The 21,031-nt window shown below is 43.9% G+C and overlaps 1 protein-coding gene across 2 annotated transcripts; it reads right to left on the bottom strand.

Moving 5' to 3' along the window:
• Positions 1 to 320: 320 nt before the first annotated feature.
• On the bottom strand, positions 321 to 20,776 carry XRCC6 (X-ray repair cross complementing 6). Of its 2 annotated transcripts, none has more exons than XM_077830826.1 (13): positions 20,743 to 20,776; positions 18,692 to 18,785; positions 17,475 to 17,593; positions 16,632 to 16,770; positions 14,405 to 14,659; positions 12,295 to 12,478; positions 10,191 to 10,377; positions 8,488 to 8,656; positions 6,005 to 6,166; positions 4,610 to 4,739; positions 3,121 to 3,221; positions 2,249 to 2,362; positions 321 to 850 (listed from the first exon to the last, which is right to left on the bottom strand). In XM_077830826.1, exons 2-13 carry the CDS (start codon positions 18,768 to 18,770, stop codon positions 651 to 653), a joined length of 1,839 nt encoding a protein of 612 aa, XP_077686952.1. In that variant the 5' UTR covers positions 18,771 to 18,785; positions 20,743 to 20,776; the 3' UTR covers positions 321 to 650. The 2 variants fall into 2 exon arrangements, with proteins under 2 accessions (XP_077686952.1, XP_077686942.1); XM_077830816.1 differs by lacking the exon at positions 20,743 to 20,776 and adding an exon at positions 19,451 to 19,635.
• Between the last annotated feature and the right edge of the window lie 255 nt (positions 20,777 to 21,031).

The raw sequence follows: 21,031 nt of genomic DNA, 5'->3' as shown, positions 1-21,031 counted from the left end.
TTTTTTTAACAACTGCTATTACTCAGCACTAAATAGCTTTCTGCCTATGCCATTATCAGTATATGCTGACAACTTTGATTATGCTTAAGGCAGAATAGAATCCAGCTCGTCTTGCATAATGATTTTGGTTCTGATAAGTTTAATGGGTTAATCAGTACAGTAAGATGCCACTTTTATAGTTCTTGGAAGTCTGATAGCAATATAGCACTATTTCATCCGCCACCATACATTATTCCACTTCCTTATTTAAAATGAGCAAGTTTCGTTGTACATGACAACATCTCTTTTATGCCATTCCTGCTGTTCCAAAGAAGTAAGGGTTCCAAAACTAACTTGCATTTATTCAGACATCAACAAGGCACAACAGTGTTCATTTGAATTGTAGGACCAGAGTTGGGATGGGGTTTATTTTGCCCTCTGCTACCACCAGCAGAAGACACATTTGCTAAGAGGATCTATTGTCACCAAAAGGAAGAAATAAGTTTCCTCCCGACTGGAGTCTGCAGTGTTGGATGTAGAGAAGGGATCCTTTCCCCACCCCCTCTTCCACCAGCATCAAAACGGAACTCAGACCCAACACCCAGGTGAGTAGACTGAAGTTTTAAGCGGAAGGGAGTCACCCCTTTGTCATCAAAGTCCTCAGCTCCTGGTTAGAACTTGCTGAAATACTCAGTCAGTACATCTAGAAGTTCTTGCTTCTTCCCACCGCCTTTCAGCCCATAAACCCTGCATGCTTCCTTCAGAACAGGCACAGTGAATTTGCCCAGAGTGCCCTTCTGTACATGGCTCCTAAGCTCATCCTTGGAGACTTCCATCTTGGGCTTCTTCTCTGTTTGGCCAGCACCTTCTCCTATTAGAAAAATAAATTTGGACCACGACATTAAAAGAACTGTAAGTATAGGGAAAACACTGCTACACTTAATATGCCAGTCTAGTAACCGATAAGTAAGAAGTGGATTAATAGCTATGTATGGATACATGGCAAATTTCTAGATTCTGCATTTCATCTCAGAAGCAGCTGTATTTAATTGGTGAGTGATCATAGGAGATCAAATAACCAATGTCAGTTAGGTTTATTGATATGGTGCAGGAAAAAAGATTCTATAAAATACCAGTCTCTGAAGAGCAGTCCCATGGAGCGATATTATATTCACCTTACACACTTATTATATTCAAGTTACACATTTCAGCTGGTATTATTTATATGATTTTACAAGTTACACATTTCTTTATATGTCACTAAAATCCAACCCATCAGTTTGTTTCAGGTCCCTGTCTTGCTTTTCTGTTCTTCCCTTACCTTTGTTTTGGATACTAGCATTCCAAGTACTGATCTGTGAAGGTACTTCCCTAGTTTGTACTAAGACATAGAACAAATTTCCTATCTGATTGTGCCAAACGATCAACTTCAGCAAATTCAAGGAGATATAGGATACTTAGCATAAGTGAACAGGATTAGGGCATCAGCCAGTTTAGGCTACATCACTGTTACAATATTTGTGCTTAATATTACTGGTGTGGTGCTTAATGCATATTAATATATACATATTTATATGCTGGCTAGAACAGTTTGTGGCTTAATGGGAAAGACTCCATAACCAAATGACACTATGGAGGATTTTCACAGGGACAGCACAGCAGAATGTAAAGTCCCAACATGGAATTTGGCTAGGACACCCTTGTTAACACCCCACTTTTATGAGAAGTCCCATGGAATCTTAATTACAACTGCGGTGTACAGCTAATTCAAGACAAGTTCATAGCGGAACACTGCATCGTTACTTTGAGGGAAGAAATCTCCTACTACAGCCTTACAAAAAAAATTTAGCAGCCCAGGGTATGGGTAAATAAAAAAAATAATAATAATTTTGCTGGCCTGTCCCCCCCGCCCCCCCTGCAAAAAAATCACCTCAAGCCAAATGAGCAAAAACATTTAAAGTTTGCTCTATTTATTGACCCACATTACTTCCTGCTGCAAGCTGGGTTTTCCTTAAGAGATCTCCCATTCAAGAAACGATCCAATCTGACCAAACGCTATTTCAGCTTGAGAGTTCTAATAAGGCCACAATCCAAGGTGGATCATCATCATTTTGTCATGAAGCCAACCGACAGTCTATCAGTGAGAGTGGTTTCATAACAGGTTTCTTTAAATCATGAGATAAACTGAGAAATGCAGACCTCTCAGCAACAGCTGATACGGACAGAATGCTGCATGTCACAATAGTGCAGGCTCCTCACCGCCACTCACCCTGTTTCCGCTTCACAGCCTTCCCGTCAGGATTGTAGTCCGGAGGGTAAACCAGCTGCTTAAACTGCTCCACCAGATCACCCAGTCTGTGGTTCATCGCCTCAACCTTGGGCTCTGGCAGAAGAGAAATTCATACTCACAAAAACATAACCAAGCACAGGGAAACCTGTATGACTTGAAAATGTCACCACTATATTCCAGTGTACAGCGAGAGAGGATTGTCTTCAGAATAACTATCATTCCAAAAGGCTTTGCAAACATGAGAAATTAAATGCAAAAAAGTATGTTAATGCAATGGTAGTTACAAATTTTGAATGCACAAGAGTCAGGAAGGCTCTCGATGATACCATTAGCTTATATTGCCCATGTGTAATGTCTTATTACTAATTAGACTTGTACATATACCTAAATAGGAAGGACAGACATGCTTATGCACAGACCAAACAGAAGAAAAAATATAACAGCATGCTAGAGAAATAGGTATGCTGCAGCTTTTAATTCATCTCACTGTTATGTTGGGCTATCCCTATCTGTTTTTTATAGTCACCTGTTGTCTCTCATGGTAGACTACAAGCACTTTGGCACAAAAATAATTTTTGCCATGTGTACTGAAAAGGGAAATTTTATCAAGTACTTATTGGGGAGGAAAGGGTGTGTGTGAGGAAGAGAACAGAACCAGAATTACAACTTTAAAGAGACTGAAGTGTGTTACTAGCACCACACGCTCTGAATTAAGTCCTAGCATTGCACAACACTAACTGGTTTAAAAGCACAAGAAGTCCATTTGTGTTTTCTAGAAACACACCACCACCTAGAGTGAAAATCAAGAGGCCTCTACCCCCACCCTCTTTGCATCCACTCATCATTCTCACGTGTCAGATCCTCAGCTTGTTCAGGCTCTATCAAGTCCAGTGCCAAGGCCTCCAAGTTCCTAAAATGCTGCTGCAGAACTGGATTCTCAAAGCTGTCATTCCTGCCAACAAAACCCAGAAATATTCAACACACAAGTCAGGAGTAAGCTGAGCCCATAAATAGGGCTACTGAGCCCCCAGTTCAGCCCACCCTCCCCTGCACAGTTAAGCATCTCCATCACCAGTGGTGCTTCATGGAACACTGGTTTTCTCTCAGGTTTACTGCCTGCAGAACTAGTGATCATGTCACTAGCTTACTAAGCTGCCAGCTTATTAATAAGCAGGATGTGTATATGTGAAAAAAATGAAGATGGCATCAGCCCACACTTCAAAACCAGCTTTGCCCCTTTCCACACAGCCAATATCTGAATACACATGCCCTTTAATGTGAGCACTATGAAGTTGATCCTCCTCAAGATGGAGAGGCATAACTCCCTTTAACAAGTATTCTGTGGTACTTTTCATTTTAAACATCCTAAAATGCTTGACTTACAGACAGATCAGACATGGGTTCTCTCATTGCCACTGAAACATACTGCCTCTGGAATATGGTGTAATGGCCCTGCTCTGTGGGACATGTGTTAAAGGAGTCCCAGAATGTACTAGTACAACTGTTGTAAGGCATGCTGTGTGTGGGTGGTGTCAAAATGGCTCTGTCGGTAAGTGTTGCTACACGTGTTATATTAATAAACTAAAAACTATGTCTTAGCCATAGCCCACTGCATGTGAATGTATGCAGTAAACTGTTACAAGGACAAACAATGTAATAAACTAGTTCAGGCAATCAATCTCCCTGCAACAGTCTCCTAGCTTAGTGCAAACAGACCTACACCTATATATATGGAGACCTATACCACAGCTAATTTTCCATTATTAGCTCAATTTTGGCCCCTAGAAGTAGAAGCTTTGGGGTAATTTCCAAATGTGAGACATTGCACCCTGGAATGGAGTTAGGACTAATTAATCTTTTCTAGACTTACACTGTACCCATCATTATGGTATCTGAACCAGTACAGCTATACATGTATCGGAGGTTTGACCACAGTGGGGCAGACATCACAGTGGATTGCACCAGATCAACCAGACGTGGCCTAAAGCTCTGCTCTCAAGGTTTGCGGCCAACTATTATAATCAATACCTGGAAGCTGCCTGGCTTAGCGGTTGTACGTGGACAACATATTGTAAAAGCATTGCACGACCAAAGCATTTTAAACAATGGTTTTATACAATGTTTAGAGTGGACATGTCCTTGGATCACCAGACAGCCTAACAGATTCATTCAGAGTCAAGAAAAAGCACCCAAGTTGCATTACAAATTGCACAGTTTCAGCCACCTAGTGCTTTGAAATCTATGATTCTGTGTGCATACCACAGCTGCCGCGGAACACTGTACAACACAGCAGGTGATAGCTTTGCGTTTTCAAGCCCCATGTCTCTGGCCTCCATTCACCTGTACTTGAACCGGAGCTTCTGGATTATTTCCTTCATTTTGTCCACCTGTTCTTGATTAGCTGGGACCTTTTCTGTGAAGTCAATTTTCCGTTTGTCATCTGCATAAGGCAGGAAAATGAGGTGGAAACCTAGACCAGAGAGAGACCAGAGAGCAGTTATCTGAAAGCCTGACCTCAGAACAGCATGTCAAGGGCAAGCCCAAAATGCTCAGAAGTTGGGTTGGCAGGAAAAATCTATCTATCTATCTATCTATGCTAGCCAGACACTTATTGTATACAATCTGTCAATTATGCACAATTAACTAGCATCTCTTCCCTTTTCAGACATTTCTTAGGCAGTCTCTTTTCTGAAGAGCCAACAATATCTTCAGGTGTATTCAAACAGCACATATCACAGCGAAGCCCCAATCCTGACTGGAGCCTCTGAGCACTACCATAATATAAGTCAGTATCAATAATAATTAATGCTGCTGACTTTTGAGAGAAACGATCTAAGTATGTGAGCAGGAACTAGGGATTATTGAGCTGTAATTCCATCGGACACTGATTCTCAGTGGAATTGGGCAAGTCACCTGTCTTTTCAGTATCACCCCATCTTTTAATCAGGAGAACACTCATCCATCTCACAGTGGTGTTGTGACAATGGAATTAATGCTTATGAAGAGATTTGGATGGAATCACACACTACATGCAAGGAGCATTATTTTTCTAGACAAACCTCTCAATCCAAGGCTCTCCAATTATAAAAGTGAGGAAAAGCAGAAGGAAAATAATTTACCACTGCTCTTTCATAACACCCCACTCAACTGGTACACGGTGATGATCAAATGAAAATCATCACTACACAAAACCTTCAGAAGAGCCCAGGCACAGAACAAAATTCAAGGAGGCATAAGAGCTCTAGGTAACCAACAGAGAAAGAGGTTTTTCCATTCTAATGTTGGCTACCTGAAGCAGTTAGCAAAGATGTGGGAGGGGAGGGAAACTGTTGCAGCCACAATGGACTTGAATGTTATTTTATGCAGGGCAAGAACTGACACAAATGGAGGCTTTTAAAATGTGTAGCAGGGCACACTACACAGGCACAGGTAAACAAGGCCAATACCAGCCCTGCATCAGAAATCCATAGTAGCAGGCATTCATTTTAAATTGCCTCAATCGAAAAACTATGGCAAACCTGTGCAAAGTAAATATTTCAGGTGAGCAACTGTGGCTAGAGACCAATAAGCACCTTGTTCTGTGTCAGATTCCTGACATGCCTCTTTCTGCAAGTCATTTTCTCCCCAATCTTTTATACTAGGCAGCACGCAGTATCTGGCAGGGATAGTGCATGTTCTCTAGCTGGCAGCTTCTTTCATGCTGCAAGATGGAAAAAATGCAGTCTCCTCACATACCTGGAGGGGCTGTCTGCACTTTCTGTTCATCCAGCTCCTCTTCCTGTGGAACCAGGGCCACAAAACGGGGGGGAGTGTTCCGGCGGGGGGTGTACCGGCACAATGCCATCACCTCCTTGTCCAGGCACTTGGTCAGTAAGGCATTAAACAGAGTTGTACTCCCTGTGCAACAAAAGCCATATATCTGTCAGACTAAGAACTCCTGCGCCCTCCTGGGACACAGACACTTGACCCAAAGCGTTATAGAACTTAGCATCTGCCACTTTTTGAATATACCTGCAATACTCCAGATGGAGGCCAGAACAGAAGGCAGAAAAAATAATGTTAACAGGGCAAAACTCTGAGATGACAACATGGTCCCAATTGAACAGAAAAGCAAGAGAATGCTGGTGAAATTGCTGGACTCGCCAACATTTGCAACAGGAGATGGGGGAGAGAATGGAAGGAGACATCTGGAAAAGCCCCCCTTCAATTTGGATATATACAGTGACACCCTCTTGGAGGCCTAGCACTGGTGGACCCAAGCCCTCACTGCAGAGGCAGGGTACTAAGAATCTAGGTTGTAAAAACTGCATCCTCTTTCCAGACCAAACATGAGCTTTTATTTTCACCAGACACCTAACTCAGACTATGTAGTCAAGAGTCATGCAGGTGCTGTTCTGCTGGACCTAAATGGACTGTAAGGTAGTCAAGGAGTCAGCTAAATATCCACCTCAACAGTGCAACACTCTAGGGAGTAATGCCTTATTCCCCATACCAGGAGCATCATCTCAGACGTTGAGGGAGAAGGGCACCCTGTCCTAACAGAGCCCTTTTTAGTTCATGGCCTACTGTCTCTGTGAGAGAAGTATTAATTATTTAATCTTAAGCACTCTTAACTTACAAATTACAGTATTACTTCCCCACCCCAAGTACACACATAACATGGTGACAGAAGAGAAAAAAGGCCCCAGTTCCACCCCTTATAGTTACATCTGCTTATAAAACAATCCAGAACCCCCAAATGCTGCTAACGTATACATCCCTCCTTGGATGCCTTTGTCCTGCTTAGCTGATATAACTGTCACCTTTGAATCTAGGTTTCCTACCCATGACCCTAGAGCTCTCTATTCTGGTCCCTGTCTTCCAATATACTTCAGGTTTCAAATACAGACATTGCTGTGAATGACAAAAGCAAACCTTTTGGGGTCACATTTGATCAGCTGCTTGTAGATTGGAAATAGAAGACAGAACAGGTTCAGAAGCATAGTGTGGAAGGAAGAGAACATTAGCTGTGACTTGGAGCAGAGAGTGGCAGTTAAACCCACATTATTGCTCTTAAGATTTTGTACAGTAACTCCTCACTTAATGTTGCCCTGGTTAACGTTGTTTCGTTGCTGATCAATTAGAGAACATGCTTGTTTAAAGTTGCGCAAGGCTCCCTTATAACGTTGTTTGGCAGCTGCCTGCTTTGTCCACTGTTTGCAGAAAGAGCAGCCCGTTGGAGCTAGCTGGTGGGGGCTTGGCACCAGGGCGGACCGGCAGCTCCCCAATCAGCTCCCCTAAGTTCCCTGTGCGGCAGCCGCCCAGCAGGCTGTCAATTGCCGGGCAGTTCAGCTGTCCCTCCTCCCACTGCAGTGTGCTGCTCCTGCCCTCTACCTTGGAGCTGCTCCCAGGAGTCTCCTGCTTGCTGTGCGGGGGGGGGAGGGAGACACGAGATCGGTGATAATGTCAGGGTGCCCCCTCCCCCCACTCCTGTATCTCATCTCCACTGGCAGCAGCTGCTGTCTCAACTTGCAGATCTACTTAAAAAGGCAATGTACTTAGAGTGCGGTCAGCATACTTAAAGGGGCAATGCGCGCATCTCTCTCTCGCACACAGTGTCTCTCTCTGTCTCTTCCTCTCTCTCTCTCACACACACACACAGTGTGTGTCTGTGTCTCTCTTTGCCATGCTGTCTCCTCCCTCCATTCGTGCTGTCTTGTAGAGTGTGAGGCTACATTACCAACGTGTTAACCTCTGAGCGCTCAGCCAATTGCTAGTTCATCATTTAGCATCAAGGCATGCCCTGGGAACTATCCCACCCTCTTCGACCCTCTGACTCCACCACCTCAACCAAGCTTCACCATCATCATTGCTGTGTACAGGATTAAACTGGTGTGTGTGTGTGTGTGTGTGTGTGTGTGTGTGTGTGTGTGAGTGTGAGTGTGTGTGTGAGAGAGAGAGAGAGAGAGAGAGATCTTTTGTCTGGCAAAAAAAAATTTCCCTGGAACTTAACCCCCCCTTATTTACATTAATTCTTATGGGGAAATTGGATTCGCTTAAAGTTGCATTTTTCAGGAACATAATGACTACATTAAGCGAGGAGTTACTGTACTGGGCAAGGGAGCAAACTAAACTCTGTATGTCCCGTGTCCCTCTTAAATGATAGCTCTGTTCCACTCTTCTGTCAATTAGTTTGCTGTTGCACTGCCAGGTGGTCAATCTCTCCCAGTTTTGTTTACCATTAATGAAAGACTCTTCAGGATAGAGGAACTGGGAGGGCTTGATGTAATGGTGCTGTTTCAGCATCACCAGTGGTTTAAAGCCAATCAGGACCAAACCTGGGGAATCAAATCTCTTCACTTCTTCTGCCTCCTCTTTCTCCAACACAATCTGACGGTTCCCATAGGTCTAACAAATAGAAAAAAAAAAAGACAATTATGAGAATGGACAGGTCACTCACTCAGCAGAGAGGGCATAAGGGACAATGGAATCAATTCTGCTATGATGAAACATATCGGGGAGTGGCAAAAAGAGGACTATGGGGAAGATGAGTAGATTACCCACTGAAGATATTTTCCAGCTCAAAGGAAAGATCTGTGAGATGTTTCTCCTCATGCCAGCATGGAACTACCAACTCACTGCTGGTTAAAGCAAAATCCAAATCGGTTTCACACACAGGATTGAACAAACCCAATACATTCAACGTTGACAAAGCCAGCAGTTTAAAAGGACTGATAGCCAGTCTATGTGAAGAGCAGACCTGCTACTGCCCATAATGGAGCATCTCTCATGTGCCTTTCGATTTCTCTAATCCCAGGTTTTTATCAGCCATTCAGACAATAGTTTAATTTTTATCTATTCATCACCAGTCTCTCTCAGACACACTTTGGATCCCTTTGCACTAGTTTCCATGGTACTCCATGGCATTCAGTGTAGGACTTGGCAGGATGGTTTATGGAGGAAGTTTGGGCGTGAATGACTAAGAAAATCTGCTTCAGCAAATTCCCAGTAATGGGAGTGTGCTCACAACCCTCTCTTCTAAGCAGACATTTGCTATCAACCTGGTGATTGAAAGTACTGCTATGTTTCACAGAGCTGATCAGAACAGTGTTTAATCTCCGTACTTTCATCCAGTCTACAAAAGGTCAGACAGGAGAGAGATGTTTGGATTTCAGCCTTGTGCTTCTTCCAGACACCTTCTGCTTTGAGCAATCAGTGTCGAATGACAATAAAACCCAGCATCTTCAGCTAAAAGGATGGACACAAAATAATTGTATAGGCCTATAACTCCTTCCATCCCAGAGCCTCAAAGTATTTTGCAAACTGTGTATATAGGAATCACTTATCCTGCCCTGAAATACAGCTACACCTGAGCATGGCAATCATTCTGTACCAGCAATACTACATGGCAACAGGGGGAGTGAAGAATAAAGAGGGAATTTTAGGGATGCAGAGTGCAATTACCCAGGTTGGAAGTTAACTTAGATATTGGGATTCATACCCCTGACCTTATGGTAATTAATGATTCCATGATATTCGTCATAAGTGGTCAAAACCTCTGTGATTAGATCATCAAGAAACAGCACCAGCAACAGAACAAGGGCTGCTAGTGTCATGTTTTCAGGATGATACAGTTCTGACTCCAGAAGAAGGGTACACCCTATAAAGCCCCAGCCTCACTTCCACTAGTAGCTGTTTTCTCCCTTGAAAGCCTCACCCAAGCAATGACCCACTCAAATTCTGCTTAACCTATGAATGTGACAAAGACCAAAGATCCCTAAGAGGACAGAGATGCAAACAGTATGAACAAGTGGTACTGTGCCTTTCTGCAGATCATCTTAAAAGTCCAACACAAAAATAAGCAGCAGGTTTATTTAGATGTTTAATGTCCATGCAGGTCCCGCAGCAACAGGAAAAACAAAGTGTGTACGGAGCGTGTTACCTGAGCCTTCTTGGTATCACTAGGTAGAAGCAAGCTGCCTGTCTCTCGGTTAAATGTCCGTGTCTTTATTTTCACAGGCTCATTGGTTTCCCGATAAAGTTTCACTGGAGATGGTTTGAAAGCTTTCTGGACCAGGTTGTAAACACCTACAGTGAGGGACAAGTCTTTACCCAGATGGAGGTTTAACCTGTGTGGAAATAACAGACAGACTTCAAATTTCTAAAGGGACACTTTTCATAAAGTGGGTCTCTCACATGACAGTCTACTCCCTCAGGCTCTCCTTTATTCACTTCCCAACACCACCTGCATCTCTGAAATGAAAATATTACTTACCTTGCAATTCTGCTTCTCTGAAGATATTGTGCAGGATTCTCAGTCCTGGGTCATAGCTCTTTAATACAAACCACTTAGCTGAACTCACAGCTTTTCTGTGCTTTTTATCCTTGAGGGCAGCTACAGTGAGGTAGAGCACAAGGCACACCCACTACTGACAACTCTGCACCGCGCCCAGGCTGAATGTAAATGCTGCCCTTTAAACTCTTAGCCAGCTCCTTTGAGTGAGCAGGAGGCAAAGCTCCCAGAAAAAGCCAATGCAATAGCAAAAACATACCTCTGGGAGAAAAAGAAACAAGGCTTGAGAGAGAAGGAAACCTACCAACTTATGAGTAGAAAATCAAGAGAGTGAGGCAAGGCATTTCCCTTCCTCTAAAAATAACGTCAGTATAGGATTCTCACTCCACAAGAGTTAAAGAGCAACTGGCAACCTGAAAATCTGGGATGACATCCTGAGAAGGGACTCTCTCCTGTCCCTGAACTCAAAAGCAATAATGCTCTATAAATGCATGGAAAGATGACCATTTGTTTGCTTTGCAGACATCTGTGACTGAACCTTGAGGCTGGTTATGGCTGGAACCTTCCCTCAAAAATCAAAACCTTCCCTCTGAGTGAGAGCCTTGACAGAGACTTCTAGTTTCAACCCAGCCAAGTCATGAAATGCAGACATCCATTTAGACATGGTCTTTTCAAGTACAACACTGCTGATCAAACAAACAAACAAACAAAAAACAAAACAAAACCAAACACACACACACACACACACAAGAAGTTGGGTAAAATTTCTAAGGGTTTCAATCTGCTCCATACAGAACCTCCAGGGATGTTTTGACATCTAGCATAGGGTGAAAGGCCTCCCCAGACAGGCACACGGCCTGGGGAAACATGTTGGCAGAAGGACAGGTAGAAGTCTACCACCACCATGAAGAGGAAGCTCAGATGAATCTGCAGCATTAACTTATCCTTATAAAACATGGCATAAGAGGAATCAATCACTAGGCCCTTGAACTCACTCTGAGCTGAAATCATTGCCACCACGAAAATGAACTTCCTGTAAAAAACAAACTCACACAAACTGGATGGTTCAGAAGGAATTTTCAGCAGCTTTGTCAAGAGCACATTAATATCCCATAACACTTTTTAAATGTGAATTTTCAGATTCCCCATAAGAACCAAAAAACAAGGGCTTGCAAAGACACTGGCCCACATATGACTAATGCAGGTGCGACAAGCTGAAACAGCTACCAAACATGCTGGAATGCAGTAAGCTAAACTCAGACAAGTGAAGGCAGTCAAGAAGTTTTTGTGCAAAAGCCGACTTAAGCCTGACTTTACCACAAACACAAACATTTTCTGGTTTGAGTTGTAGATTTTTTTCCAGTAGATGATTTCTGAGATGCCTAGAGGACATGAACCCCATACTCAGACTACCATGTCAAGAAAAGGGCTCCAGGGTCAGGATAGAGCAAGGATCATTTCAGGCCAACCTCTCAGAATAGGAGGAGGCATGTGATAGCCAGAAGGGGCCTAGTTCACATTCTATTTTCCACTACTGCAATCCTCACGGGTCTAAGAGCTAGAAGAGTTCCATTAGTCTCATGCAAGAGAGTTAAGGCCCAGGAGTGAAAATACTGCTCAAATGGTGTCTTTATAGAACAATCCTTCCACATGAAGAAGGCTGGACATAGAATCGGCAGCCTCTGGAAGGGGTTATTTCAAAATGGTGACGTGTTCAAAATGGTTGTTCAAAATGTTGACATGTGGTACACACCTGGCCAAAGCCCGCTTCTTTGTCTCCTTTGCTCGCACTTTCTTCATGAGATCTTCCAGCTTGCCTGAGGTTTCAGTATGGACCCCTAGGTCTTCGTCCTCTGCTGTGTTAACGATGTCCCTGTAGAACAAGGAGATATCGAACCCCCCAAGCTTCTTCAGGTGCATCAAGTCAAGGATGATACCTGGGGGCAAGGTACAAATGTGGGGAGGATCATACAAATTGATTTCTACTTATTTTGGCATGTTCATACAATACTCAGATATTCCTTTATATGGAAAAGGAAGTCAAAATGGACAGTCGTCCAAGAACAAAGAGGTGTCCTTTTGTTTAGTATTTTTCTTTTTTGTAAGTGTTGGTTCTTGAAAGAAAGTAATTAAAGAGAATTGGCCTGGTAGTTCTTTGCATCTAGTCAAGCAATGCAGCAGAGGGACCATGCTCAGCCCCTACCTGGGAGGAAATGACCCACTGTGGCCAATGCTCAAAGCAGCAGACAGGCTCCAGAAGAATTAGCATCCACCCCACTCTTGTCCATAGGGAGAGAAAAGGAAGAGAAGATGGAAGATTATAGAGAATCCCCCACAAAAACTCTCTTTTGCCAGGTATAAGGGACAATGTCTTAAAAATGCTTGACTACGCTTAAGCTCTAGCACACCAACTGAATTCTGAAGGAATTGGCTCTAAGCCACTTGCTGTGACTACTACAACATCCTCCTTCCTGGCCTCCAAACATAATGCTTTCCTTCAATTCATATAAAATACAGCTGTGACCGAAGGCAATTTCTGCAATATCCTTGAAAAACCTTAGTGAATTAAGTTAAAGTATCTCTGGAGTCCATCGTATTAAATACAAAGGTGATGTGTTATTATTGGCTTAGATTGTATGTAACCTTTCTGGAGGGGGAGAGGGAAGGGAAGAGATATGATGTGAACCCTGGAAAGTGCTGTGAATGTCAAAAGACTATATTCAACAATGTGCCAGACAAGAATGGACTTGGGAGACTAAATGTCAAGTGATTTGCCAGGGGAAATCTCTAGAGGGGAGGTGAATGCAAATTCCTATTTCCAGTTATGCAAAAACCCAGCTTTTTCAAGCTATGGCTTGAGGAGGGGACCACTGTCTACTGATTACCTCTTCCCAGAATCTCAAGATCAAAGGCCCAAGCATTATAAAGGAAAGACTGCACTATTCATGGGTGTGTTAGCTCTGAGCTAAGTCTGCTATGAACCTGTAACCACAGAAAAACCCCTTTGCAGAGTTTGAAAGACTGATTCTTATCAGAGTTCTAGCTGGAGTTGGGGGGGTGATCTCTTGTAAACTTATTAGAATGCATGTAAATTATTTTATTATTTTTCATATAAATTTTCTCTGTAATGCTTTCACCTTAAGAATAAATATGTTTACTTAGAAAAAGCTGTGTGCTAACTTGTGACTGCTGGCAACTACAGCTGTTCATTGCCTCTGGTGAGAAAGCAAAGCACAGACACTGGCCTGTTTAGGCACTCTAGCTTGCTGGGGATATTTCAGTATAAGCAGGGAACTGTGCAGGCTGAAAAAACCCCAGTCAGAAGGGAGAGAGATGTGGGTCTTCACCAAAGAGAGGGGATGGCTGAGGACCCGGGAGCCTAGAATGTATGCTGTTGTTGAACCACGGACAGGGAAACAGATGTAGTTGCCCTGCAGTGTGACAACAGACACTAAAGTAATCCTCTTTGCCTGTCAATCTGATCATGTCACTCCATTCCTGGAAGAGGGGGGAAACAAGGAAGTATGAGGGGGGTTTAATTTCTATGGCCCATTCAATCCCTGACTACAAGCCAAGACAAACAAAAGGTGCTTAATTAGTGCCTATTAACCACAAAAAAAATGGACTGAGCACCTCTAATTTAGAAAGGGTTTTTATGTTTTGATTCAAATATTTTGAAGAATTGTCTCCAGAAATGTAGTAGCCCAAAATCCTGTTTACTTCCAGCAATTCCCCAAGTCCGATCACATCATTCACTTTCCTCCAAGATTGTACAAAGCAGTTACTTGGCGTCTGCTGCAGGGAAGCAACACTTTTACTCTTCGTTAAGGCTCAATTTCTAAATTAAAAGTGAAAATGCTCACCTGTGTCTCGAAGGTCAGCAGCTTTGGTCCTGGCCAGCTTAGCTTTAGTGCTGTCATGCCCATGAGGGTTGTCTTCATTGGTGAACAGCATGATTCTCTTGTGGCTCATCTTGAGCCGGACATCACTGAAAAGATTACAGCAGGCCCAAAGTGCCTCACCCAGTGAGTAGTCAGCATTATGGCCAAACGACTCACGAAAGAGTGCTTTTCCCTGATCTCCCTTGTACTTATCCAACTCTAGCACTCGTTTGGCACCTAAATGGAAGGACAGCAAGGGCATTACTGGTTCTAATTCGCACATAAAAGCCAAAACCTGTTGACCATTTTTCCAGCTAGAGAAAACACATAGCTCCCTACAGCTGATGTTTGACTAACATTTCACAGCATGGCCCTTCCAGCAGTTGGGTAGGAAAAGTGTTCAGTGTCTTAGGGTATGTCTACATAGCAACTGAAAGGCATGCTTCCCAACATGAGTAGACATATACACGTTAGCACTACTCAAGTTAGTGCCTAAAAATAGCAGCGTGGCCACAGCAGCGCAGGCGGTGGCTTGAGATAGCCACCCATGTACGTACGCAGAGAATCGGGCAGGATTGTAAATGGGCAGCTAGCCATGTAGCTAGCCCAAGCTGCTACAGATATACTGCTATTTTTGGGCATTAACTTAAGCACAGCTGGCACATATATGTCTATATGTGCTGGGAATTACACCTCAGACCTACTGTGTACACACATCCTTAGGTGTATGGACCCATCGATAACTATCCTCTTTTTTCAAACTATTGACTTGCTCAAGTTGACCAATGGCTCCCCTTCCGCTTCTCTCTCTCTCTTCAAAACCTTGCAAGTGATAGTGGAAGAACCTTTTACTCTGCAACCACTGCTATCTGATCAGCTTTTTCATATCTTGCTCCCTCACTGGATTCTCCATCTCTTAAGATCTCACCTGAAAAGGGATCCTATTCATTATTTAATTTCCTACCCCATCTGTTGTTATTTAACTAACTGCATATAGTTTTAGAATTAGTGTTCTGAGAGAAGATGCTATACAAGAAGAATCAGATTACATAAACCCTTCCCCCTCCAGGGTACATCCTCCAGCAGGAAGGAGTCTTTCCCCAACTCTTTTCCCCATTAATGGCCTGCACCTTTGGGCCAAGAGAACAATAGCCCCCTCTGTCTCTGGAGATGTGATATATTAGAGGTTGATAGGCAGAACTTCCACCATGATACACTTTGCTTATAAGAGGTGCTGCAAAGTAGTAGTTTGGGAATCAGACTTCATTCACACTCCTACCCTGCCAGCACAGTAGCTAAAACAGAGCTGCCCTTCTTTCTCCATACAACATCCCACTCTCCTAAAAGTACTTCAGCACGAGGGCTAAGAAGTCTCAATAAGCAAGAACAGTCCAAGTCCTCTGGAGAAACATCTGCTTGTTCACCCACTCCTATTTACTGAATATTCCCACTAGAGACAAAGCAATAGCTTTTAGATAAAATGTTGCTTTGCCATGACAGATATGGGTGCTTAGTTCCATTAAGTCACTCTGGCTGGAAGCACTCACCTTCTATTTCCTGCCCCTCCCTCAAACAAGAAAATTACATTATCATCTTATCTCTCTCTCTACAGAGCCTCCCACATCTCACTCTGCTTCCTACACTTTGTCACATTAACCTTACTCCTGCTGTTGGTTCTCAACCAGAGTTACTGTGCTGCTAACATTATTATTATTATGGAAGTCTGAGACAGAATACCACTAGCAGGTCATCCTGTCCATCTCCTATTGCAATCAAAAGGTATGGCAGCACATACATGGTACATTCAACAGTACAGCAGGTGCCTGACAAGCTTTCAAGAGCCGGGATGGGATTCTCTTGAAAGCCTGTCAGGCACCCGCTGTACTACTAAATGTATCATGTATGTGTTAGAAGTCCTCTTTAATGAAAGAGGGCAGTGGCCATAAAATGAGGCCTTGTGTTAAAGTACAGAAAAATATGGAACCCCACACAAAGGACATAAAACACGGATAGTGTGTATTCTTTATCTGATTCAACAAGGAAACTCTAAGCAGGGAAATTGTTACACCTATCAAAAATCCCAGCACAGAAAAAGAAATTAAAATGCTACAGTAACAGGTCTCTCTCCCCAAAGGGGACAAATGGTGATGATAACATTTTACAAACTTCCCCATTTCCTCTTAAGCCTTATATTCCTATTCTCTCTTACCTGGATTGTCCAGCTCCTGAAGAACATACACATGTTTGAAATCCACAGAATTCTTGTGTTTCTCAGTGCCATAAAACACAACACTCAAGAGGTCCCGGTTACTACTAATGATCTTGCTGGTGTACACATTCCGGATGCACTGGAAACAGAAAACAGCAGAATTAGGGAAAACAGAAGGAGAAAGTTAGCTGAAAAAATGGTGCTAGAGTTCTATCCTTGGCAATCAGCCCTTCATAATGGCAATTGCAAGGGCTACCACAATGTTTTGAGCCACATTTCATAACAAGTTAGGTACAAGATGTTTATGATTACATTTGAACATTAAGTACTTTTCATTATAACACATTTTCTACAGAAGAGGACAAGAGAAAGACTTCCTAGAGATACTACTCTAATACAAATTTATTCCTCATTTTGTAATCACAATCATCACCAAAATTTCTGGGTTTGACTACAGATTAGGGATGTAAATATAGTTTAAAAAGTTAACTGCTTAAACTAACTATTTTTTAATCATTTAAATGATTAACCAAATAAAGGGCTGCCCCAGCCAGGGCTAAGACTAATGCTCACCGGTTAACATTTTACATCCCTACTACAGATCAGACCTCTCCAGCCCACCACCACTGCTGTTGCTGCAGAATGATTTCTGATTTTCACACCAGAGATATGGTGCTCTGATAGCATGGTGATGAGAAATACATAAACAGATAAGGCAGTCAACTAGCTACATTAGCTATATTACAGTGGATAAGAAATCTGTATATAGGCAACCCATAAAGCACATTGAGATCTTTCAGTCTACAAGACAGGTCATTATTAATCTCTAACACATGATCTTACCTGAATTGTCATATCAAAAGGAGTCCACTCATCATCATCATCATCATAATATTCAAACATGGCCTTGGAAGCATCAACTAAAAAAATCAGGCTGTCTCGACCTGAATATTTATATTCCCCTGAAGAAAAAAAAAAAAGAAGTATAGTCTTATAATTGGATGTATCTTTTTTCCCCACTTAAAGTACCCACCCATGTGCTTCAAAAAAATATAAGCTGTCATAAATATAAAGGGAAGGGTAAACACCTTTAAAATCCCTCCTGGCCAGAGGAAAAATCCTCTCACCTGTAAAGGGTTGAGAAGCTAGGATAACCTCGCTGGCACCTGACCAAAATGATCAATGAGGAGACAAGATACTTTCAAAAGCTGGGAGGAGGGAGAAAAACAAGGGGTCTGTGTCTGTCTGTGTGATGCTTTTGCCGGGGACAGAACAGGAATGGAGTCTTAGAACTTAGTAAGTAATCTAGCTAGAAATGTGTTAGATTATGATTTCTTTAAATAGCTGAGAAATTGGATTGTGCTAAATAGAATGAATATTCCTGTGTGTGTGTCTTTTTGTAACTTAAGGTTTTGGCTAGAGGGATTCTCTATGTTTTGAATCTAATTACCCTGTAAGGTATTTACCATCCTGATTTTACAGAGGTGATTCTTTTTACTGTTTCTTCTATTAAAATGTTTCTTTTCAAGAACTGAATGGTTTTTTTCATTGTTCTAAGATCCAAGGGTTTGGGTCTGTGCTCACCTATGCAAATTGGTGAGGATTTTTACCAAACCTTCCCCAGAAAGTGAGGTGCAAGGGTTGGGAGGATTTTGGGGGGGAAGACTTTTCCAAACAACGTTTTCCCAATAAACCCAGATAAATGTTTGGTGGTGGCAGTGGAAGTCCAAGGGTAAAATAGTTTGTACCTTGGGGAAGTTTTAACCTAAGCTGGTAAAAGTAAGCTTAGGAGGTTTTCATGCAGGTCCCCCTTCTCTACCCTAGAGTTCAGAGTAGGGAAGGAACCTTGACATAAGCACCTGTGAGGAGTGGTTTGAGTAGCCAAAATTCATCCACAGAAGATTATTCACGATACAGGGGCTTGAAAGAGCAAAAATAAAAGAATCTATGGAGATCCTCAGAAATATGTCTGAAGCAGAGGACCCCATGCTAAGCGGAAGAAAGCAGGCACTCAAGATCACATTCACAGAACGCTTTTTGGTTAAAGGTCAAATTCTTACCACCAGTTTCAGCTTCTTCAGGATATTCTTCCTCTTCCTCATCCTCCTCCTTTTTGTAGTAAGACATCCACTCTGACATGGCTGCCACTGTTTGCTAAAAAGAGCAGAAAAGGCAGGTGTTTGTACTGACCTTCAGTCTGAAGACCATCCAAATAACTGGTCACATGGTTTGGGCGCTCATTTTCAGTTGCTAAGGTCTGGTCCACACTTAAAAATTAGATTGACCTAGCTATACTGCTGGAAAAAATGTAATACCCTAAGCACGTTAGTCAGGGCATTACCCCTGAAGTAGATACAGTTAAGGCTTGATCTACACTAGAGTGTTAGGCAGCTTACGTCCACCTAACTAAGGGTATGTCTACACTTACAGAGTTTTTGTGCTTTAAGTTTCACCTGTGATAGGGAACTGGTGAAAGTAAAGAGCTGGTTTGTTTACTCACTCAATTCCTTAGGCTTCAGAGAGTGTTTATACTACCAGCACTTCCATTGTCGATGAGAGCAGCGCTGTAGAGCAGCTATCCCACAGTGCAGCTCTCTCTATAGGTCTTGTGGGAAGGGGAGGCGGGGGAGGGGGGGGTGAGTGGAAGGCATTCTGGGTCCCTGCTCAGTGCCCCCTGCTGCACTGCTTCGTGTCCCAACAGCCCCATTACTTCCTTGTTTCTTTCATGGCTTTTTTTTAAAAACCCCTGCTGTCTGGCTGCTTTCCCCACCATATCTACAAGCAAAGGGAAAGGGAGTTTCAAACTCCCTGGGGCTTACAGGGGGAGGGGTGGACATTCGTTTACTTGGAGTCAGAGCAGCAGAGATGCTGGCCAGAGCGCTCATTTTTGGAACTGTGGGATATCCTCCGGAGGCCAAAAGGTGTTTAAGCTGGTAGAATGTGTCTTCACTTTCACAACAGCGCAAAAAGAACAGCGGTAAGAGCTATACACCTCTCGTGAAGGTGGTTTTCTTTCTGCAGTGAAACTTCTGAGTCTCACTGCAAAAAGTCATTAACAAGTATAGGTTTCAGAATGGTAGCCATGTTAGTCTGTATCAGCAGAAAGAAGGAGGAGTACTTGTGGCACCTTAGAGACGTGTGGCAACCCCCATTTTTTCATGTTCTGTGTACATCTATCTGTATCTATCTTCCTACTGTATTTTCCACTACATGCATCTGATGAAGTGGGCTTTAGCCCATGAAAGTTTATGATCAAACAAATTTGTTAGTCTCTAAGGTGCCACAAGTACTCCTCCTTCTTTCTACTAACGAGCGTAGATGCTCCTGCAGTGTTAGCACAAAGAAGGGGCTTTTGGCGCTTTAAATGATAAGCGCAGACATAGCCTAAGTGTCTACACTGCAACGTTGCTCCCCTCAATGTAAGTCACCCATTTACACTGAGTCACCGACCTCATAACTCCACCTCCCTGAGAGGCACAGCGCTGTCGATACAGTTAGGGTGACGCAGTGTCCGTGTAGACATGCCTGTCAGGCCCGCGTAGGGCTCACAACGCCCCACCCGGTGAAGTCAGTACAGGGGCACCGCCGACACAGCCCGGCGTAGCCCGGACACGAACCCCCACAGGCATGACTGCAGCGGCTCTACCTTGACCTAACTTCGGTCGACTTAACGGTGTCGCGTGGGAAGCGCCTACGCTACAGCCGCGCGGCCACCGCCTAACCCACCAGAGACGCCCCCCGAGCGTTACTTTGCCACGGCAGCGACCGGCCGGAGTCACCAGCGGGGCTGAGCCGGGAGCGGCCTGCGGGGGGGGGGGGAGGGGGCTGAGCCCCGCGCCCCCTCCGCCAGCAGGGGAAGGCGCGCGAAGTAGCGCGGGCGGGATAACGGCCTGGAACCGCAGCGGCAGCCCGGACAGGACACGCGCCCCGGGGATGTGGGGCGAGAGGCGACGGGAACAGCCGCTGCCAGCCGTAGCTCAGCGCCGCCCTGGCAATGGGAGGCCGGGACCCGGGGGAGGGGGAGAGAAAAGGGGAAATCCTGGGCGCAGGGGGACCGGCAGCCCCCCCTAAGTGGGGGGCTCGGTAGAGAATAAACGCCTCCCGCCATTACCTGAGCCCGTAGCAGCTCATCGAAACCGGAAACCCGCCCCCGGAAACAATCCCACCCAATCCTGCGAAAGTGGGTGTGGCCCGAGGGAAACCACGCCCCCGCGCGATTGCCGGCAAGGAGGCCACGCCCCTTACATTCGACCTCCTCTCCAGAGCCGGCACCTCAGCTCCAGGTTACAGCCCCGCCCACTCACCGCCCAGAAAGAGCTCAATTCACAGGGCATCACCGCGTTCCAGCCAATAACTGGGGCCCATCCGTAACCCCGCCCACAAAATGGAGTCCCGCGCAG

The sequence above is a fragment of the Eretmochelys imbricata genome, chromosome 1, assembly GCF_965152235.1.
Source record: "Eretmochelys imbricata isolate rEreImb1 chromosome 1, rEreImb1.hap1, whole genome shotgun sequence".
Lineage (NCBI taxonomy): Eukaryota > Metazoa > Chordata > Testudines > Cheloniidae > Eretmochelys > Eretmochelys imbricata.
The sequence above is the reverse complement of the archived record's forward strand: the minus strand, read 5'-3'. Positions and strand labels throughout refer to the sequence as shown.

What these genes read in the sequence shown, in the direction of transcription:
- XRCC6 (XM_077830816.1), bottom strand. Translation starts at nt 19,516, where the DNA reads ATGAGCGCTCTGGCCAGCATCTCTGCTGCTCTGACTCCAAGTAAACGA. An exon ending in TCAGGAGCTGGACAATCCAG is followed by an intron (nt 14,660 to 16,631) that starts GTAAGAGAGAAT and finishes CCTTCCATTTAG; the next exon opens with GTGCCAAACGAGTGCTAGAG. An exon ending in ACAAGCTGAGGATCTGACAC is followed by an intron (nt 2,363 to 3,120) that starts GTGAGAATGATG and finishes CTCTTCTGCCAG; the next exon opens with AGCCCAAGGTTGAGGCGATG.